The sequence below is a fragment of the Pleurodeles waltl genome, chromosome 9 (genome assembly GCF_031143425.1).
Source record: "Pleurodeles waltl isolate 20211129_DDA chromosome 9, aPleWal1.hap1.20221129, whole genome shotgun sequence".
In the NCBI taxonomy this organism is placed as follows: Eukaryota; Metazoa; Chordata; class Amphibia; order Caudata; family Salamandridae; genus Pleurodeles; species Pleurodeles waltl.
The window spans coordinates 336,111,647-336,134,463 of NC_090448.1; the positions used below are offsets into that span (position 1 = coordinate 336,111,647).

Consider the following 22,817-nt stretch of genomic DNA (forward strand, 5'->3'; position numbering starts at 1 on the left):
ATTTATGTGTCGAATGTTGTAACAATTTCTTATGTATAAGCTCAAAGGTGGGACCTATTAACTTGGAAAAAACAATGTTTAACTCCCAAAGTGGAGATGAGGATCTAGTAGTAGGAAATATTTCTCAAATACCTTTCCAGAACTTTTTCTCAACAGGCAGTTCAGACCAAGCTAGAAGTAGAAGGTAGGGAATCACATCTTCCTAAAATTTGGAGCGATCTTAGTTGTTTTGGGTACACTAGATGAAGAACTACTTCCATTTAAATATGTATAAGGACACTTTGCTTCACTTAAAATGTTCATACAATGCCGTGGCAACTTCAAATGCTAATATTGTAGGAATTGAGAAGCCAGGCCGCCAAGTTAAACGGGAATGGATGCATGATCTGGACACTAAACCTGCAGAGGAATCTTTGTCTTCAAGGAAGCTTCCTATGTGGCGGATTAAATATAAAAAGGTCTGGTAGCCACTACTGGCTTTGTAATACAGGCACCCCATACAAGAGTATCATTGCACTGTTGCAATTCATACATGTTAGGAACTAGGACAAAATGGCTTACGATCATTCTGGCTTTGCAATGGCACAGTTTTATCAACACAGCTGGGATCAACAGAATCCGGGGGTTGGAATGCCGAAAGAAACTTCCCTTATCAGCCTATAATAAATTGGCATTCTCCTTTGATCTTGGTTGATTGTCCCTGGAGGAGCAGTCTGGACATTTATTTCCTGCTTCTACTAACAGGCATGGCTGATGAAACACCTCGATTTGAAATACGCTTGCAGCACTTCGTTTTTGTGGAGTCCTTTTGCAGTTTTTTCACAGTGTTACTGTGCGTGTGTTAGTGTGTGTCTACAAATAATTTACACATTGCCACGGAGATAAGCCTGATTCCCGTGCCAAGCTACCAAGGGTGTGAGCAGGGGTTGTCCTAGCTGTGTGGCTCCCTTAATCACACTATAGTGAAGGTGTCCTACATGGACAGGGTGCAAACCACCGCCAACTAGAGACCCCGTTTCTAACAATAAACATTCTAAATATTTTGTTGGAAAAATATATGGATCAACATAGTTTAGTACACGTACATACTCTCAAATACATAGCAAAATATCTTGGCATCTCACCTATTGTATCTGCTTTACTGAACTGATGAGTCTTCAAATTATCTGAGTCACTGTTTTCACACAGCTTCAACTCCAGCAAGTAGACTTCTACTTTGCAGTGTTTCACGAAAAGCCCATGCTCTATAACCTACAACAAAAGGGCATTTAACTTAACAATAATGTTGGTGAAAAGTGCCAAAAAAACAAATGCATACTCAAAGAACTTTCATTTCAGCCTGAAGCACAGGCCTTTGTTCGACAATGCATACAACCATTTTGCCATTACCAGCCAGCCCCTGACTCCAAGGTAGTTAGTCCTAAATTCTATTTTTTTTTTCCTTCTCTTCAGAAAGCTGACCGCTATTTTCTCCGACTTCAGAAATAGATCTTGTTACCTCAAAAAGTAGCTTCAACTAGACTATTAGTTATAAGTTTTGATTATCATCGGATTATTTAAATGAGAAGCATTTAACTTTCAATAGGCATCAGGTATAGCCTTAACCAGAAATAATTGGGGTTGGAACCGAGAGTAACAATAAAGCTCTCACATGCAGTACCAAAATTCCCTTTATAGATGTTACAAGATGGTAAAACTGTAGATTTGCTCGTTTCCCAATCTGACAATATGTTTCTGAATCCAGAAATCATACGGATTAAAACTTAAGTTATGGGGTGGTAGCCAGAGAAGTGTTTTTTGTCTACTTAAAGGGCTAGTTCTTAAGTGTTTATCTAGCTGTGCTGCATTACAGGGCTTGCTAGTTTTAAAATGTCCGCAGACCCCAGCCCCACACTGGTGATGGTATTGTTTGGGTATCTAGTCAAAGGTAAGGAGTCTGCAGCTAGAAGTGTCTATCATATGAATAAGTTCCTTACCTTCCTTAACGCATTATCTGGTAGAGACAATATCATGCTCCAGGTTCCTTACTGACCCACCCATCCTCCCCACTCTTCGTACATATTTCTAGGGTCAGGGAAGATCCCCTTCAGTGCTCCAGTCTGTACACACCAGTGTCAGTAGTCTTCATGAGTCAGCGCTTCAGGCATGGAAAGGTCATAAAAAGTAACGGACGTCAGCGTGCCGAGGTGGCACCTATATAGGTAAAGCGGACTCCACGTGGAGCCAACAGATGCCACCTACTGCGTGCAGGGGAACTCACCTAAAAAACCTTCTGGGTCCAGTCTAATGTCTGGGAAGAATTCAAAGGTAAGGAATCTGCGGCTAGATATTGTCTCTAACAGATAGGGCGTTACCGAAGGTAACTAACTTGTTCATCAGTGCACCAGGGTGACGCCTATGATAGGTGGTACAACGCCACTTCCAGCGCAGACATCGCAGATGACAGACTGTGGATCGAAGCCACCTGCTGGCACACTGGGGTGCTGCTCACGAAGGATCTTCCCGATCTGGTCTGATCTCTGGGGAGAGTTCAAAGGTGGGGAATCTGCAGCTAGTCTCTACCAGATAAAGTGTTACTGAAAGTAAGTAACTTGTTCTTCCTCATATTTCTGTGATGGAAAGTTCTGGGACCTGTGGGGAGCCAGGGGCTTCCATCCACCCGGCATTCCCCCAAATATCCAGACAAAAAAATGGCAACAGGAAACACCCCAAAACACAACATGGACTCATCACATTTTTCCACTGAAAACTGACAAGGAGGGTAGCTCTAGGTTTTGGTCCCTAGCTCAGCCTAGAGAAACCTAGCCGACCTGTACATTTTTAAAACTAGACACCTATGGATATCCAGGGTGGGCTGACTTGTGTTGGTCTCACCCTGTTTTTGTTTTGTTTTTTTTTACCCAGAATCCCTTGCAGATCTCAAAATTTGGCTAATGAAATACATTTTCCACACATTTCTGTGATGAAGAGTTCTGTAATCTGTGGGTAGCCACAAACATTCTTCCAGCCGGCTTTCCCCCAAATCTCCTCACAAAAATGGTGCCTCACTTGCATGTGTGGGTCTAGTGCCTTTGGCGGAATTGGATCAGACCACGGTCAGTCGGAGTCCCCTGGTGAGGTCTCCCTTTGACCTTGGTTTGAGACGTTCCTGTAGCGAGCACTGGGCCCGGCCACACAAGTGGAGTAGCATTTTTATTGGCACAAGTCAGGTAATGCAGAGTGGTAGGAATTTTGTGGATTCCTCCTGATTCTGGAACTTTCCATCATAGAAATGGAAGGTAAATGTGTGATATCAGTCAGAGTTTGATGTTTGTAAAGCTTTGTGGGTAAGAAAACCACGAGGGATTCATGCAAGGCACCCCACCCCAGACTCCCTTGGTTGTCTAGTTTTCAAAAATGTCTGGTTTCGTTGGTCTGCAAAGGTGGTGCCACAGCATGACCCCCAAATACCTCACCCACCTCTATTGCTTATTTTTCAACATAGTGATTTAAGGCCTTGTGTTGTTTGTCTTGGGCTATGCACACAAGTGGGGTACTGTTTCTATCAGGAGACGTGTGGCAACATCAGGGTGGTAGGAAGCCTTTGGCTCCAAGCAGATTCCATGTCTTTCCATCACAGAAATGTGATGAAAATGTATGTTTCTTCCCTAAGTTTGTTGTTTGCAAGGGCTTCTGTGTAATATTACCTTGTGGGACGGACGCAAGACATGCACCCCTGGACTCCCCTGTTTGTCTAGTTTTGGAAAATGTGCAGGTTTGCCTAGATGCCGGCTCAGCTAGGGCCCAAGGTCCACAGCTACACATAATGAAGAAAAAAACGAGTTCTTGATAAGAGGCCACCAATATAAATCTGGTACTAATTTTTTTAAGTTAATCCACCACTTACACTTGTTGGTTTTAGCACCTCCAGAAATGCTGGCTTCTCTCATAGATTGTATTTTTCCTGCTCTTACGGCTCTTTCTAGCTAGCTAGACTCAAGCTATGAATACATTCAACAAAGAAACTTCCGCTCAAGATTGGCACCCCGCCTTAGAACACCACCACACAAGAAAAATACTGTAGGCGGTACATCCTTCTCCGTTCAAGCAGCCAAACTATGGAATTCATTACCCCCAAATATAAGATCCACAGTAAAACTATCTTGTCTTCAGGAGACTACTCAAGAGTTGGTTCTTTCCTTCATAACCACCATATTCAAACAGCAATGGATTGCGTATGCCTGTGTTGATAAATATTTTTAATCTGAATAGGTGTATATTCTACACAAGTATAGTTCTTTAGGAAATATGTATGGCTACAGTGTCATAATAAATTACACACATACGTTTTAAACCTGTTTAACAAATGTATATTTACTCATGATTAAATATGTATGTGTGTGAATATGTATACATGTGTGTATAAATACAACTACAAATCTACAAATACATCTCAAGTTATTAATGAGCAAATTAAAGTTAAAAAAATTAAAGAAATAATGATTAAAGAAAAATAAAATAATGATTAAAAAAAGTATATATATATATATAAACATAATATAAATGTACTCTCTTGTAAGCTTTACTGTGTCTACCCATCACCATGTGATGTCTCTCAATCTATCCCCCATCCCCAGTCTGACTCATCCCAAACCCACTCTACTTCTTTCATCTCCAAAATAACCCTGCCGAAGCTCTTCTCTCCTCTTCCACATCTAGCTCACCCAAACCTCACTTTACTACCATGATCTCCCAAACAACCCTAATAAATTCTCCCTTATTTATCTCACCTTGACTCATCCAAAACCCCTCCTGCTACTATTTTCTCCCTGACCCTTTCCACAGACTCTTCCCTCTCTCCTTTACTCATCCCAAACCCCATCCTATTACTACAAACACCCAATTAACACTTCTGGATACTTCCCTCCTCTATCCCTCCATTACTCTAGTCAATCCAACTAATAACCTCACACATATCCTCTGCTCAAATTAACTCATAAAAATATTAAAACTGAACTCATATTTCCTTATACTAATCCACCACTAATTCCTCTTGGGTTCCACAGTAGCGTGCTACTTGCCGAAAAGCATTTCGATGCCTCGTCCGGGGTAATAAGTGCTATATAAATACTATTACAATACTACAATATAGACTTTGGCATGGGGAGACGAAGAAAGGGATCCAAGGAGCCAAAGCACTCATCACACAAAGGAAAGATTCTGGTGAACAACCCCATTTTAAAACCATACCCCTGTCCCTCTACCCTGCCACCCATATACAAACACACACAAAAAGGAGAACAACCAAGACAAGGGTTTCTTGGCCATTCCCTCTCCAATACGTTGTGCCACTGCCCCATAAGGATATTAGTAGCTCCACTGTTGTAGAATCTTCAACAGAATCAGTCAAGTAGTTCACCTTTGAGAGGCAATTTTGAGTAATATTCCAAGGCACCAAAAACCAACAATGCTTCTGCTTTTAAGGGGACAAGGATGACTGCTTCATTAATTCAAAGACAAAATGAAAATACCCTTATGGCAGAACTAGGATTACAATAACATAAGTTCCTTTATAGTGGGATGGTTCAATATTCATTAAAACTGGAACAGAGGAGCAATCTCATACCTGGAGCTGGGAGATCTCAAAACATGGAAAACTAGAGGAGGATAGGAAGAAAACAACATGCACGTCTCTGCTCAAGAGTCCGAGTCAATGCAGTGTTTGTCTAATGTGCGACAGACCTTCAGATTGCCTGGTGCAAATTTCTGAAACTGAGTCACTTTTGCTAGCAGCAGTGGCTGCCCTTTCTCTTCAGGAATCAGCATATATACTACCCAGAAGAACGAAGAATCTTTCTTAACATCAGCTTGATGGTGACTTTGGAAAGGAGAAGGACTGGCATACATGAGTGGAAAAATACTTTTGACTAGTGTACCAAGTTTCAATTTCACGGAATTTGTGCCATAGGAAAATTGAGATGCAGCCTAGGCATTTGGAGTTTCTTTCTGTGTCAAACAAATGGAGGCCCAGTGTTTCCTAGGGATATTCCCAAGCCCTTTTAAAACATATTATTTCCGGGGATGATTGTGTACTAAGTACCCCTTGGTATGTTCAAGATCTGGGAGATAAATCATTTATGTGGAGATTCCAAGCCAGGAGTGTGTGCAATATATTCAAAGGTAAAATATTCAAATGCTTATTCAAGCAAGTTATGAGATGAAATCTTGAAAGGGTGAGCCTTTTTCTTCCAACATCACCACCGAAATGACTGAAGAGCTAAAAAGAGACAGTTGATTATCTCAATTTGTATTCTAGCACTAACAAACGTCTAGTTTAGAGGCATCTAACCTAGGTCAACGTCAGACAAAATTTTGGGATATGTTGTCATATAAATTGTATGACATTTTGAAAATGGATATCACAAAATGCACAGAATTGGTCCTCCTTAAAATACAGTGGACATTCTTGATTTAGATACTTCTTAAGGATGAGCCTTCTGAATAATAAAGATTAAAAAGTTAAAGAGCTGGAAAAGAAAGTAGATCTACTAAAGGAACTGAGAATTATAAAAGACACCCTGTCTTCTGAAGGATACACTTCTATGATCTATGTATCCAGGACTGTTTGTATGGTTTATAGGTTTGTCAAAGTTTATCTGAAGCACCAATAAACCTGGAAGATGGAAACTACTCTGCAAATCTTACATAGCCTTCCGAGAAGCCTGCACTTCGATCAACCTTTCTTCTAAGTCTGGGTAGCCAAACGGCCCTTGGAATCATGAAAGTTGCCATCACTGCCAAACACAAGGGCCCCACTTTGAGCTGAACGGTAGAACATTGTAGTGGAAATGCTGACAGCAGACCTTAAGAGACATAACTTTTCAGTTTTTGACAAACTGGTATATGAAGGAATGTGTCCTATAAATCAACAGTATACATCCATTCCCCTGTTAGGTGTAAATCTGATGAGCAAGAATGCTGAACTTTTCTTCTAAATCTGTATGAATCAAATTCCTATTATGAACCTTGCTTACTGACCAAAAAATGTTTTGGCACTTTTTCTTTGTGTCCTGGTGAGTACTTCCTACCAGTCTAACCAAGACAGTGTACCTCAACATGTTTAGTGGAATACCAGGGCAGAAAGATTGGAAAAAATGATTCTAGAGCTATTCTCTACAATATCCAATACATACTTGTCATTTCCTAAACTATTCCATGCTTATAGGTAGTTGGCTATGATGCATTTCACAGGCAATTGAGCAGAGGAGTTAAAAGTGATGAGTTAATGTCTGGTAGTTGTTTGGGACTTTCTCAGTCGGTCTAACTGCTGCTGGCTTCCTCTGCCTGTGAATGATGCTGCTCCTTTTGTCAATAAAGTGTTTAAAACGTATTAGTCAGTGAATGCTCACCATGTGACTAAATTGTACTATTAGGAATTATTCTTTTCTCAAAAACGTCATTCTCCTTTGGGGTGTGAAAACCTTTTGTTAACCAGAATTATATAAAATTCCTTATTACTGGCCTTTGAGTAATTTTTAACTTTTTCTTATAGCATACCCATGCAATTTATTTTTTAGTGAGTTTTCTTAAGGTACTGAAACTCAATGTGTTATCTTTTCTAGAATTTTCTAAGAAAGTGGATATGTGTTGGCTTGCTAAGTTTTTCTCAAGGTCGACAGTCTTGCAAGGGACGATACCCCAAATGGCAAAGTATTAGGAAAAAAAAAAAAAAAAAAAAAGATAAGCATTTTTACAAAAGTGCCAAAAAACTAACCAAAAATGTTCACTATAGTGTTTCATATGCAGAAAGACTTTCTTTCGAAAAAAAGTTACGCAATAATAAAAGTGGCACCCAAATACTAATTATCAAGTGAAAGCCGAAACATAAGGAACTTTGCACCTTTTTACAATTTTTCTACAAGAAATATGCATAGATTTGAGATTGAAACTTCACGGAACCCTTACTTTCATCATTTAATCTGTGTGTGCATGAGATCTGACAAGGGAAGATAGAGGTAACGGGAAGGGCCTAAATCTTTTATTGTACCTTTGGGTGCTGTAGGATGAAGGCTCTAATACTGCTCACTGATGCATACACTACGCCGGTGAGATTCCTAGAGAGCTTTTCCAGTCAGTGGCAGATTTCTTGCCCTGCCCCCATCGCATCCCTATACATATTTTTATTCTCATGTCTTCATGTCTGTTACCTGGAGTGTCAGGGCCTGGTCTACTCCTAGACTCTGATTAAGTATGGTGTCTGTCAATGTGGAGACTCCTTTTGGAGAACAAGATCTACCACAGCATAGTCATTGATCCAAGACCATTGTGCCCTATGACATCACCATAGAGGAAGTAGACTCACGAGTGCTGGCCAAATGCTAGAGACAGCTTAGTCTGCAGTTATGATGTCAGCTGCTGTGGAACAGCATCTATTGGAAGATTTAGCATCTGTACCAAGAATGAGAATACTCCTGATCAAGAATGTCTTAAAACTGATGATGGGGGAGTATTCTAATCCTTGGTACAGGATGAGCCTCACACAGAGGATATCTAGTGCTTAAAAATGTCCAACAGGTGCTACTTTCTGTTTCACAGCAGCTGCTAACTCAATTACTGCCTCTAGCATTAGGACAACTCCCACAGCCCTACTTCCTCTATAATAATGGCATGGAGGTATTTTTGGGGGGGGGGGGGAGGGGGTACCCAGTAGACATCTGTTTGTGGCATATAGTGCTGCCGATTCACATGCTTTGCAAATGTCTGCCATCTAGTGTTGGGCTTGGAGTTTTACAAGTAGTTTTTCTTCGAAGAAGGTTTTCGAGTCATGAGATCGAGTGACTCATCCTCTCAGTGATCGTGCGCACGGGCATTAAGTCCTTTATTAGATGGTTTTCCCGCAGGAGGGTGAAGTAAAGAGTGTAGAAATGTAATATATAAATAATGTCCATGCAGTGTATATACATATTTACATAAAGAAAATATTACAGCGACTACAGGCTTCCGGTGAGGAGGGAGGGAGCATGCGAATCTGCAGCACTACATGCCACGAACAGATGTCTACTGGGCAAGTAACATTATCCATTTGATGGCATGTGTAGCTGTAGATACACATGCTTTGCACAGACTGAAAAGCAGTGGCTAGCCTATAGGAGTTTGTGTTGCTTGAAATAGTGTGTTAGGCACTGCTTGTCCAACATTTGCTTGTTGGGGAGATAAAAGATCCACACAGTAGTGTTTAGTAAATGTGTTGTCTGGGCCCTGTGGCTGCTTTGCATTTATCTGCATTGGTATATTTCCTAAGAATGCCATTGAAGCTCCCTTCTTTCTAGCAGAATGTGCTTTAGGAGTTACTAATAACTGTCTTTTAGCCTTAAGATAGCAAGTTTGAATGCAATATACTATCCATCTGGCTAATCCTTGTTTTGATTTAGTATTACCCTTATGAGGTTGTTGCAAGGCCACAAAAAAGTTGTTTAGATTTCCTGAAATCTTTTGTTCTATCTACATAATACATAAGAGCTCTTTTAACATCAAGGGTGTGAAGACCTCTTTCAGCAACTGAATCTGACTATGGAAAGAAGACTGGCAGTTCCACCGACTGACTGATGTGAAATGATTAAACTACCTTAGGTAGGAATTTTGGGTTTGTTCTAAGTACTATTTTATTTTTATGAATTTGGAAGAAAGGTTCTTCTAAAGTGAATGCCCAAATTTCACTAACTCTTGTTAAGGAAGTAATTGCTACTAAGAAAGCAACTGTCCATGACAGAAATTGGAGAGTGCAAGAATGCATGTGCTCAAATGGTGGACCCATAGGCTTTGTGAGCACGATGTTAAGATTCCCGGCAGGAGCTGGTGGAGCTCTAGGTGGAATAATTCTTTTAAGGCCTTCCATAAAAGCTTTTATAACAGAAATCATAAACAAAGAAGTATGCTGTCTGGAGGTAGCCAGGTATTGCTGTTAAATGTATTTTAATAGATGAGTAAGAAAGATTTGCTTTTTGTAAATAAAGCAAATAACAGACCATATTCTGTACTGATGCTTTAAGTGGATTCATGTTTTTGGGTTGACAATAATATACAAAACGTTCCCATTTAGCTGCATAACACGGTCTGGTTGTAGGTTTGCGTGCTTCCTTTAGAATATCCATACATTCTGTTGAAAGCTGTAGATATCCAAACTCAACGACCTCAGGAGCCAAATCGCCAGGTTGAGCATTCTGGGATTGAGATGCCTGATTTGACCTTTGTACTGAGTCAATAGGTCTGGTCTGTTTGGAAGCTTGTGATGTGTGTTACTACAGACAGATCCAACAGTGTTGTGTACCAGTGTTGACGTGCCCTCGTGGGAGCCGAGTATCATAGTGAGGGAGGTTTGACGTATCCTGTTGACCAGCAACAGACTTTTTTGGGAGAGGGAGGGATAGAAGTGTACACAAATACCCCTGACCAACTGATCCATACAGTATTGCCCTTGGATTAAGGGTGTGAGTACCTGGATACGAAGTTTGGACATTTAGAGTTTTTGCTTGTGGCGAAGAGGTCTATGTCTGGGGTTCCCCACATTTGGATGTATTATTGAATCACCTGTGGGTGAATCTCCCATTCATGTATTTGTTGCTGCGTCCTGCTTCAGAGTTCCGCTAGTTGCTTGTGTATCCCCGGGAAATACTCTATTAGTTGAATGTGATTGTGAATTGCCCATTTCCAAACTGTCTGTGTTAGAAGGGACAATTGAGATCTGTGCCCCCCACCCTCCCCCTCCCTTGTTTTTTTCAGATAATACATTGTGGTCATGTTGTCTGCCCTTATTAACACTGTTGTGTGTGATCTGTGGTTGGAAAGCTTTCAGTGCTAGAAACACTGCTAGCAATTCCAAATGGTTTATGTGATAAGTTTGTTGAATTGAGTCCCATTCCCCTTGTATGGTACGGTTGTTGTGATGGGTTCCCCAACCTAACATTGATGCATCAGTTGGGATTATGGTTTGTGAGACAGGTTCTGAAATGGCCGCCCTTTTAATAAGTTGGTGTGATTCCACCATTGCAGAGTGCGCTAAGGTTGGCGGTCCAACAACACTAGATCCTGAAGTTGAGCCTGTGCTTGAGACCATGGTTGCAAGAGACACTGTTGTAGCGGTCTCATGTTTAGACGTGCACTAGGTACTATTGCTATGCATGATGCTATAATTACCAAGAGTTTCATGATGAACCTTAATGTGCAAGTGTGATTGTATTTTAGATGATATGAGATTGTGGAAAGCTTGAATTCTCAGTGAGTTTGGGTATGATAATGCTGATTGAGTGTTCAGAACTGCTCCCAGATACTGTTGTATTTGTGCTGGTTGCAGATGAGATTTTTGGCAATTGATTGTGAATTCTAGGTTGTGTAGGATGTCCACTGTGTGCTGTTGACAGGTTTGAAGGAGATAGGAGAAGACATGTATATGTTGCCTTCTGAGGTATGCTGCGACCACTGCGGAGCATTTGGTGAATACCTTTGGTGCTGTTGTTACTCCGAAGGTTAGTACATTGAACTGGTAGTGCTTGCCTGCTATCACAAATCTTAGAAATTTGCGATGTGCTGGATGCATGGGAATGTGGAAGTAAGCATCTTTCAAATCTAATGGTGCCATGTAGTCTTGTTTTTGTAGCAGGGGAATGTTGTCCTGTAGAGTGAACATGTGGCAATGCTCTGACCGAATGTACGGTTTGAGGGGTCTGATATCCAAGACTGGTCTGAGAGTACCATCCTTCATTGGTATGAGGAGGTGTAGGGAATATACTCCTGACCCTTGTTAGGATATAGGTACCATCTCTATGGCACCTTTGAGTAGAAGTGATTGTACCTCTCGTTTTAATAAATGTAAATGTTCCAGAAAAAGTCTGTGCAAGCGAGGGGGAATGTTTGCTGGAGTGGAGATGAGATCTAGGCAATAACATTGTTGGATATTGATAGCGCCCATTGATCTTTTGTAATGTGCCATTGTTGGTAGAAATTTTCCAGTCTTCCTCCCACACGAAATGTAAGCTCTGTGGGGATATGTAAAAAGAACAAGTTACTTACCTACGCTAGCTACCTGGGGATTCTTCACCTTATGAATTCTCCCATGCGCCAGCATCTGATGGAAAATCTCCCTCCCACCTCTCCACGTCGACGAGGACGTCACAACTGCACGGCTCCACGCGACTCTGTCTGACATCACTGTGTCAATAAGAGGTCCTCGCTGGTGGGCTGACGTCAGTTTCACCCATTTTTTACATGCCTTTGAGGCGAACAGGTGAAAACTGACCTCACAATAGCTCAAATGAATACATAAAACCATAATGATGCAATAAAATTATAACCATCATTTATATATACACATAATCACCAAAAACTATGTACACATGTAAAACAAAAATCTTGGTATGACCAGACAGGTGGGTGGGACTGTGAGGAATCCACAGGTAGCTACTGTATCCACCAGAAAAAGCGTTAATGAAGGTAAGTAACTTGTTCCTCTGATGGATACAACTACCCGTGGATTCCTCACCTTATGAATAGAGTCCTAAAGCAGTACAGCACTCTGAGGTGTGAGCCTGTCTGGTTACACCACGAAATCCTGCAATATAAATCATGCAAAATGGCCGTCCCTCCTTACCTCAGAATCCAAGCAGTAATACTTTGCAAAGGTGTGGAGGGACGCCCAAATTGCTGTCTTGCAAATGTCCACCGCCGGAACCCCTCTAGCAAGGGCCGAAGTGGCAGACTTAGCCCTGGTGGAATGGGCTCTAATACCCTCAGGGGGAACCTACTTTGCCAACGAGTAGCAAACCTTGATACAAAGAATGACCCATCTGGAGATCGTTCTTTTATTGTCCGCTCTGCCCTTCCTCTTTCCAATATATCCCACGAACAGCTGGTCTTCCAAGCGAAAGTCTTTCGTCCTCTCAATATAAAAACTGAGAGCCCTTCTGGGGTCCAAACGATGGAGCCTCTCTACCCTCCTCCTCACCCCTCAAAGGAGGAAGAAAGATGGAAGAGTAAGGTCTGCCCCATATGAAAGGGAGTAACAACCTTAGCTAGGAAAGCCGCCCTGGTTTTCAGCACCACTTTATCAGGAAAGAAGTAAAGTAAAGGGAGGTTTAACAGCAAGAGCCTGAAGCTCACCAACACGCCTAGCCAGGGTTATAGCTATCAGAAAAAACTCCTTAAGAACTAGAAACATTAGCGGGCAAGAATGCATGGCTTTGAACAATGACCCCATTACAAAAGTTAAAACGAGATTCAGATCCCACTAAGGCATAAGAAAAGGAGTGGGAGGAAATTTATTAGTTAAACCCTTTAAGAACCTAATAACAATAGGCGATTTAAACAAGGAGGGCTGATCCAGAAGGCAAAGAAAGGCGGGCAGTGCTGCCAAATAGCCCTTAACAGCAGCAACTGCACAACCCTTCTGTGCTAAAGCTAATGCAAATAACAGAACATCGAAAAGATGGGCCCTCAAAGGATCAATTTGCTTCTCTCCACTCCAAGCCATGAATTTTGCCCACCTGCAGGTTGCCCTGTTCAATCTCCAGGCATGAAGGCGCAGGCTCTGGATGTGGGGGTGTAGAAACCGCCCCTGCTTCTGTGAGAGGAGGTCTGCCCTGAGACTGAGATGGAGCGGAGGGCACAGTGAGTGTTGGAGAAGGTCCGTGTACCACACCCTTCTCGGCCAATCCGGGGCTATTAAAATTAACTGAGCCCGATCTTGGCAAATCGGCCTCAGAACCCGAGGAATCAAGGGTATGGGGGGGGAAATGCGTAAAGCAACTGATTGCACCACTGGAGGCTGCAGAATGACAGGCAGTGCGCGTTTTCCTGAGTGGCAAACAGATCTATCCTTGGAGAACACTACATCTGAAAGATGTGTAGGACCAAAACCGGATAGAGACGCCACTCATGATCGGCCGAAAAATGTAGAACGAGAGTGTCCGTACATAGGTTGAGCACTCCTGCCAGATGATTCGCTACCAAGCAAATCCGATGGTCCCGAAGCCAGGACCAGAGTCACAGAGCCTCTCTGCAGAGAAGGTACGACCCCACTCCTCCCTGCTTGTTTATATACCACATCGCTGTAGTGTTGTCCGTCAGGACCTGAACTGACTGACCGTGAAGGGACGGGAGAAGGCCTTGAGAGCCAGACGCATTGCCCGCAATTCTAACAGATTGATATGAAAAGTCTGTTCCACTGGAGACCAAAGACCTGTGATCTCCAGGTCCCCCAGATTAGCTCCCCACCCTGGAGTGGAAGCATCCATTATGTCCATGGTCACGACGGGAAGTGGCAGTAAAAACGGCCTTCCTTGAGAAAGGCTGCTGTCCACAGCCCACCATTGTAGATCCGCTGCAGCGTCTCTGGAGATTATTATCGACCCAGAGATCCCCTCTGTGTTGAAACCACTGCCTGCGGAGGCACCAATGTAGAGCCCTCATGTGCCAACGTGCATGAGTGGCCAACAGAATGCAAGAAGCGAACAGTCCGAGCAGGCACAGGACTGAGGACTGGAACAACCGCTCCATTTTGAAACATTGGAATCAACACCTGGATATCCTGAATCTGCTGAGGATAGGCCAGATTCAATGTTTTATCCAATACTGCCCCTATGAACAGGAGGCGCTTAGAGGGCTCCATGTGAGACTTGGGCATGTTTACTGAAAAGCCCAGACTGAACAAAAACTGAGTTGCCATCTGCAAGTGATGCAGCACGAGCTCTGGAGACTTGGCTTTGATCAGCCTATCGTCCAGGTAAGGGAATACCAATATTCCCATCCTTCTGAGGCTTGACGCAACCACTGCCATCACCTTCGTGAAGACTCGAGGTGCTGAAGTAAGACCAAAAGGAAGGACCGCAAACTGATAGTGTTGGGACCCCACCAGAAACCGGAGATCCTTCCTGTGCAACTTGAGGATAGGGATATGAAAGTAAGCATCCTGCAAGTCGACAGACATCATCCAATCCTCTCTGTTCAACGCCAGAAGTACCTGTGCTAGAGTCAGCATCTTAAATGTTTCCTGTTTGAGGAACCGATTCAAAATCCTCAGGTCCAGGATAGGTCTCAAATGACCATCCTTCTCGGGAATCAGGAAATATCTTGAATAAAAACTCTGACCCCTTTCCTGCTCTGGAACCAACTTCACTGCACCTTTTGATAACAGGATTCGAACCTCCTGCTGCAACAATAGGAGATGGTGTTCTGAACAAAACGAGGGACTGGGTGGGATGGGAGGGGGAACTCCTGAAAAGGGAGAGCATATCCTTTCCTCACAATGTTTAGAACCCAGGAGTTTGATGTGATCAACTCCCACTCGTGGAGAAAAAGACAATCTTCCCCCTACAGGAGAAGTATGGCTGAAAATGGGCAGAAAACTAGGGCTGCTTCCCTTGTCCTCCAGAGGAACGGGATGATACGGGGTGCTGCTGAGTTGCCCCTCTTGTCCTAACCCTCCCTGCCATCTAAAGGATCTGTAAGGGAGGCTGGTAGGCTTTTGGACTGTGGATTGGGGTCTCCCACGGTAAACAGCTCCACACCCAAACCCCCTGAACCTCCGAAAGGACCTGAAAGGGGTAGTAGTGGAAGCCTGCAGACCCAAAGACTTTGCTGTGGCCCTACTATCCTTAAAGCACTCGAAGGCAGAGCCAGCTTTAGCACCAACCAGCTTGTCCCTATCAAAAGGCAAGTCCAAGAGAGCAGTCTGGACATCTGAGGAAAAGCCAGAGGACCTCAACCATGCATGCCTCTTGGTAGCAATGGAGGTACCCATCACCCTGGCCACCGAATCTGTAGAATTCAGACCAGACTGGATTATCTGCTTTGCTGCGGCCTGAGCATCTGACAAAAGTTCTCCAAATTGTCCTTGCACCTCCTGCAGTAGGACCGGAACCATAGCCCTAGCTGAATCCATCAGGGCATGCATGTATCTACATAATACACAGGTAGCATTTGCTGCTTTGAGGGCCATACTACAAGAAGAAAAAGTCTTCTTTTCCGACTGCTCCATCCTCTTGGATTCCCTGTCCGACAGAATCACAGGGAAGGAGCCTGGAGCAGACCGTGTGGAACAAGAGACTTGAACAACCAGACTCTCCGGAGTAGGATGTTTCGACAAGAATCCCAGATCCCCAGGAGCTACCCTGTACCTCCTTGACACAGATCTGTTGACAGCTGGTGACAACACAGGCTTCCTCCATACCTCTAAGATAGGCTCCGTAAGAGCATCATTAAACAGAAGCAATGGATCCACCGAAGTAGAAGAAGGATGCAGTTAAGATATTCAGTTAAGATATTAGTTAAGATATTAGTTTTGATCTCTGCAGCAGGCGATGGAAGATCCAAAACATTTGCCGCCTTCCTGACCACAGTATGGAGAGAGGCCGTCTCCTCCGTAAACTCCCCTGGTGATGAAAGGTCCCATTCCGGGAAAGTGTCTGGCCCACTGGCCGAGTCAAGCTCTTGATATTACCCCAAGGGCTCCAAAATCTCCCCTTCTTCCAAAAACTGCCTCTGGTACTCCTCTTCCTCCAAAAGTCTTAAGGCCTTCCTACGCAACCTCGGCCTGGCCTGTAACCTTGGCGTCGACATAGAATTAGCCAACGTAGATGACACCGGCTTCAGAACTGAAAGGCGGACCAGGAGAAGAAGGCTGAATTCAGTCTAACTCGGAGCGGATCCCATAGGCGCCGGGGTCACCTGAGGCTCCATCAACGGCGTTGATTGAAAGGGTGACGACACAGACACCGCAGGTCTAAAAGGCGATGTCATCAGAACCTCAGGTCTCTGAGGCGACGTCATCGGCGCCGAACCGGCACCTCCAGCCAGATAGAAGGGCATAAACGGCACCGATTGTGAGGAGCTGGGGAGCCCAACAAAAACGCTAAAGGACCCGTGGGACCAGCCGGTGCACCAGCAAGGGCCACAGCATTAAACATAATAAACATGGCATTTAAAAATGCCGCTGGATCCGCTCCCAGAGCCAGGAAGGCAGAATACCGCTGGTCTCCATGGTGCACTTGCGCCTGTTGAGCATCCGAATCCTGCGCCACAGGTGAAAAGCGAGGACTCTCTGGAGAAGACTGAGGGCTCTAAGGTTGTGGACTCGCAGTCGGACTAACCTCCCACGTCGCAGTCGAGATGGAGACCTGGATCTTGAACGGCTCCGTGCCGAACAACGCCGAGAGTCATGACGACGTCGCCTCTTGTACTTCTTCAACAAAGTGTGAGAAGACGACCTGTGATGGCTCTTATGTCCTTTTTTCGCCTTAGCCAAAAACAGTTTAGCCTCCCTCTCCTTCAGAGCCTTTGGATTCATGTTCTGGCAGGATACACACTCCGACATCATGCTCGGAGCTCAAACACCAAAGACAATCATCATGAGGGTCAGTGACCGACCTGCGGCCCCCGCACTCTCGACACAGTTTAAATCTCGACTTCCTAGGAGGAGACATTGTAACCAGAAATCCAGATACAAGATACAAGATGGCACCTTCAACAGAAGCGAGGGCTAGGAGAAAACCGTGAGCGTCGAAGGCACGGAAGAAAGGGAACTAGCGTCGGCACGCCGGCGAGGACCTCTTATTAACACGGTGACGTCAGACAGAGTCGCGTGGAGCCATGCAATTGTAACATCCTCATCGACGTGGAGAGCTGGGAAGAAGATTTTCCGTCGGATGCTGGTGCATGGGAGAATTCATAAGGTGAGGAATCCCCAGGTAGTTGTATCCATCAGAAGTCACTGTTTGGTTGAGGTGGAGGAACCTCTTGTATTTCTGGTTTGAACCCTGAAGTGCTTAACCATGCGTGCCTTCTAATAATCACACTGGCACTGATGCCCCTTGCTGCTGAGTCTGCTGCATCTATTGCAGACCTAATTTGATTATTAGAGAAAGCCTGGCCCTCTGTTACTATCTGCTGTGCCCTTTTCTCGTGTTCTGCTGGAAGGTACTGTAAGAACCCCTCCACTTCATTCCAATGAGCTCTGTCATATCTTGCTAACAGTGCTTGAGAATTTGCAATCCTCCAGTGATTAGCAGCTTGAGGTGCTACTATTTTCCCAGCTGCATCAAATGTAAGACTCTCCTTGTCTGGGGGAGGAGCATCCCCTGTGGATTGGCTATTTGCCCTTTTCCTTTCTACATTGACGACTATAGAGTCCGGTGGCAATTGGGCTCTAATAAAAAGTGGATCTGAAGATGCAGGTTTATACTTTGTCTGCCCTTGGTGTGATAATTTTAGACTTCATTGGCTCTTTGAAAATGTCCTCTGTATGTTTCAGCATGCCTGGGAGCATAGGTAGACATTGATACTCCTTGTGTGTAAATAAGAAGTCATCCTCAATGGGCTCTGTATGCAACTGCACGTTGTGATACGCAGCTGCCCTAGCTATCACCTGATTGTTGGCAGTGGTGTCTTCAGGTGGAGATGGCCTAGCAGGGAATAAATCAGGATGATTAGAGGGTACGGGATCTGAATCATATAAGTCCCATGGATCTATATCCTGATGAGTATCATCTAAATCATCCCCACGTGTTGAGATAGGGGAACGTGGAGAAAATTGTGTAGGTGAAGGTGGTGGTGGAGAAGCAGGAAGTAAAGAAGAATGTGGTAGTGAAGGCTGTTGTAATGCCTTTGCTTTCTCCTTTTGCTTAAATATTTTAGCAGGTGGAGGCCCAGCTTCTACAGTCTCTTGGAAAGTCAATTTTCTCTTTGTTGTAGGAGGAGGCAAAGTAATAATTCTTCCTCTGTTCTTATGAATATGGATTTTGCACTATTTAGCAGCCATTACTTGCAATATGGGCCTTATTTCAGAAGACTCCTCAGTATTTGGAGAATATTTTCCACCCACAGGATTCAACTCCGAAAGTTGGAAACCGAACGTCTTAGTCAGACTGAAAATGTGTGCTCCGTAATCTAGGTCAGTGTTTTCGGTTCAGAGGTGGAAGTCTCTGATTTTCGTCTCGATCCCGAAACAGGTATGGCATGCTGTTTGGTTCGCGCTGAATGCACTTTGATCTTCAGTTTCGGTGCTGAACCAGAGGGTTGGTCATCCAACTGTTTTTCGGGTCCAACAATGGCCGGCAAGCAGTGGGGGACCCAAGACCGGTTCTAAAGTCTTTTTGGTTGTCTTTTGTGGATGGGAAGGGGCTGAAGTACTCAAGTACTGCGTCGCTGGAATAGACTGGCTGTCACCATCAGAAACTCGATCCCAATCGGAGTCTGCGATGGAAACTGCAGTCTGATGAGCCATGTCTTCTTGAGTGTGTTTTTCTCCTAAGTTGTCAGGCATTTGTTTCGACGACTTGGACGCCATTTCCAACCGACATGCTCTTCAATTCCAAAGAGTTTTCTTCTAACGGAATGATCGACGCGATTCACAGCTTTCTTCTCTGTGATCCAGAGAAAGACAAAGATTGCACACCGAGTGCTGATCGGTGTATGGATACTTGGCGTGACACAGAGGGCAAAAATGAAACAGTCCGACATTGTTCGACAACCACAAGTCGAAGTAGGCCCAAGAGGGGCACGGTCTCCCGGAAAGGGCGTTTAATCGCCCCCCAACGATAACAATCGGATTGAATGTAAGTTAGAAAAAGCGGTTGAGAACTATACCAACGTTTATAGAAAAGAAGAGAACTATATAGTACCGAACCAAGATCTACTGGAGTGAGAGGAAACACGTCCGAACCCAAGGGAGGAAAGAAACCAGTCCATTAAACAATAACAAACAAATAAAAAAAACAATATACATTTCTACACTCTTTACTTCACCTTCCTGTGGGAAAACAATCTAAGAAAGGACTCGATGCCTATGCGCACTATCACAGAGGAAGAGTCACTCGATCTCGTGACTCGAAAACCTTCTTTGAAGAAAAACAACTTGTAACACTCCGAGCCCAACACTAGATGGCAGACTTATGCAAAACCATGTATATCTGCAGCTACACATGCCATCGAACAATATATATATATATATATATATATATATATATATATATATATATATATACATACACACACACACACACACACATACACATGTATATGAAAGAAGTGACTCAAACAGATGGTCTCACCAGAGAACAAAAATATATTTCCAAAAAGCATCACGAGTGAATATTCCAATTGGAATGTGGAAACATTGCAGTCTTGATAACTCTTCAGATATGCAGAAATCAAGGGATGTTCAGTCCATCTGGATGCAGTGATTTTAAACGGTACATTCAGAAGTTTTCAATGATGTCCAGAAATTCTTCCTTTAAGGCATTTTGGACAGGGAAAAATCTTCAAATCTGATAGTAAATAGTATACAAGGGTAAAATGATTGGCTACAGGCTAGTCAAGTTTCTTGTTAATTATTTCTGATTTGTGGTCCCTGAATCATGTACGGAAGTCATTCACTGTTTGGCCTACATATTGTTTTTTACAGCTTTAGCATTGGCACTGAATCACATAAATTCCAATTGTAATCTTCTTCACCCATGACGCTTTTTGAAAATCCAGCACTGTCAGCTGTGCAGCCACTGAGCAAACCATCTTGTACTACTTGAGGAAGGCAGCCAAAACGTTGTAGTGGATATATATTTTTGTTCTTTGGTAAGACCATCTCTTTGAGTCACTTCTTTCTTAGCTTTTTTATTTTCTTGTTACTCATTGTATCCAGGTTTTTGCCCTGGCTGGCTGTTTTCTTGTGCTCCTTCATCTTCTAGTAGAATATATATATCTATATAGATATATATAGATCTATATATATATCTATATATATACAGGGAGTGCAGAATTATTAGGCAAATTAGTATTTTGACCACATCATCCTCTTTATGCATGTTGTCTTACTCCAAGCTGTATAGGCTCGAAAGCCTACTACCAATTAAGCATATTAGGTGAAGTGCATCTCTGTAATGAGAAGGGGTGTGGTCTAATGACATCAACACCCTGTATCAGGTGTGCATAATTATTAGGCAACTTCCTTTCCTTTGGCAAAATGGGTCAAAAGAAGGACTTGACAGGCTCAGAAAAGTCAAAAATAGTGAGATATCTTGCAGAGGGATGCAGCACTCTTAAAATTGCAAAGCTTCTGAAGCGTGATCATCGAACAATCAAGCGTTTCATTCAAAATAGTCAACAGGGTTGCAAGAAGCGTGTGGAAAAACCAAGGCGCAAAATAACTGCCAATGAACTGAGAAAAGTCAAGCGTGCAGCTGCCACGATGCCACTTGCCACCAGTTTGGCCATATTTCAGAGCTGCAACATCACTGGAGTGCCCAAAAGCACAAGGTGTGCAATACTCAGAGACATGGCCAAGGTAAGAAAGGCTGAAAGACGACCACCACTGAACAAGACACACAAGCTGAAACGTCAAGACTGGGCCAAGAAATATCTCAAGACTGATTTTTCTAAGGTTTTATGGACTGATGAAATGAGAGTGAGTCTTGATGGGCCAGATGGATGGGCCCGTGGCTGGATTGGTAAAGGGCAGAGAGCTCCAGTCCGACTCAGACGCCAGCAAGGTGGAGATGGAGTACTGGTTTGGGCTGGTATCATCAAAGATGAGCTTGTGGGGCCTTTTCGGGTTGAGGATGGAGTCAAGCTCAACTCCCAGTCCTACTGCCAGTTCCTGGAAGACACCTTCTTCAAGCAGTGGTACAGGAAGAAGTCTGCATCCTTCAAGAAAAACATGATTTTCATGCAGGACAATGCTCCATCACACGCGTCCAAGTACTCCACAGCGTGGCTGGCAAGAAAGGGTATAAAAGAAGGAAATCTAATGACATGGCCTCCTTGTTCACCTGATCTGAACCCCATTGAGAACCTGTGGTCCATCATCAAATGTAAGATTTACAAGGAGGGAAAACAGTACACCTCTCTGAACAGTGTCTGGGAGGCTGTGGTTGCTGCTGCACGCAATGTTGATGGTGAACAGATCAAAACACTGACAGAATCCATGGATGGCAGGCTTTTGAGTGTCCTTGCAAAGAAAGGTGGCTATATTGGTCACTGATTTTTTGTTGTTTTGTTTTTGAATGTCAGAAATGTATATTTGTGAATGTTGAGATGTTATATTGGTTTCACTGGTAATAATAAATAATTGAAATGGGTATATATTTTTTTTTGTTGAGTTGCCTAATAATTATGCACAGTAATAGTCACCAGCACACACAGATATCCCCCTAACATAGCTAAAACTAAAAACAAACTAAAAACTACTTCCAAAAATATTCAGCTTTGATATTAATGAGTTTTTTGGGTTCATTGAGAACATGGTTGTTGTTCAATAATAAAATTAATCCTCAAAAATACAACTTGCGTAATAATTCTGCACTCCCTGTATATATAGATATATATATATATATATATATATATATATATATATATATATATATATATATATTATTATTTTTTTAACCATGGATCAAATAAAGAATGACAGAGGAGCAACCATAAGAAGGTAAGCCATAGTATGTGCCTGATGAGTCCATGAAGGTGTGGCATTTTGCTACCCACAAGGAACGTTCTTTCTACAACACAACATAATATATCCAAACAAGCCTGATATATGTCAGAGAATACCACCCAACAGCAGCAGAGCAGAAACCTATAGGAATTGCCATAATGGAACCACATGTTGAATGTTCTGAGGAACATCAAGGTGTTCACTTGTGCAGCACCCAATTGGTGGTGGGTTCTGTTTTGGTCAAAATGGGGGCTCATCCCATGGAAAAAAGAAATTAGGTTAAATATATGAAAGAATGACAAGGGGAAGCAATCAAAAGGAATGGATTTGGGAAGGCCAAGCAGAGTTCTGGTGCAGTGTGCTA

At 43.2% G+C, this 22,817-nt stretch overlaps 1 protein-coding gene across 1 annotated transcript in view; it reads right to left on the reverse strand.

Moving 5' to 3' along the window:
• USP4 (ubiquitin specific peptidase 4) overlaps nt 1-22,817 on the reverse strand; it is a 789,752-nt gene that overhangs the window by 627,851 nt on the left and 139,084 nt on the right. Inside the window, exon 4 of the mRNA XM_069206879.1 lies at nt 1,125-1,251. Within this exon, the coding sequence (XP_069062980.1) occupies nt 1,125-1,251 (127 nt within the window). The remainder of the gene's footprint in view (nt 1-1,124; nt 1,252-22,817) is intronic.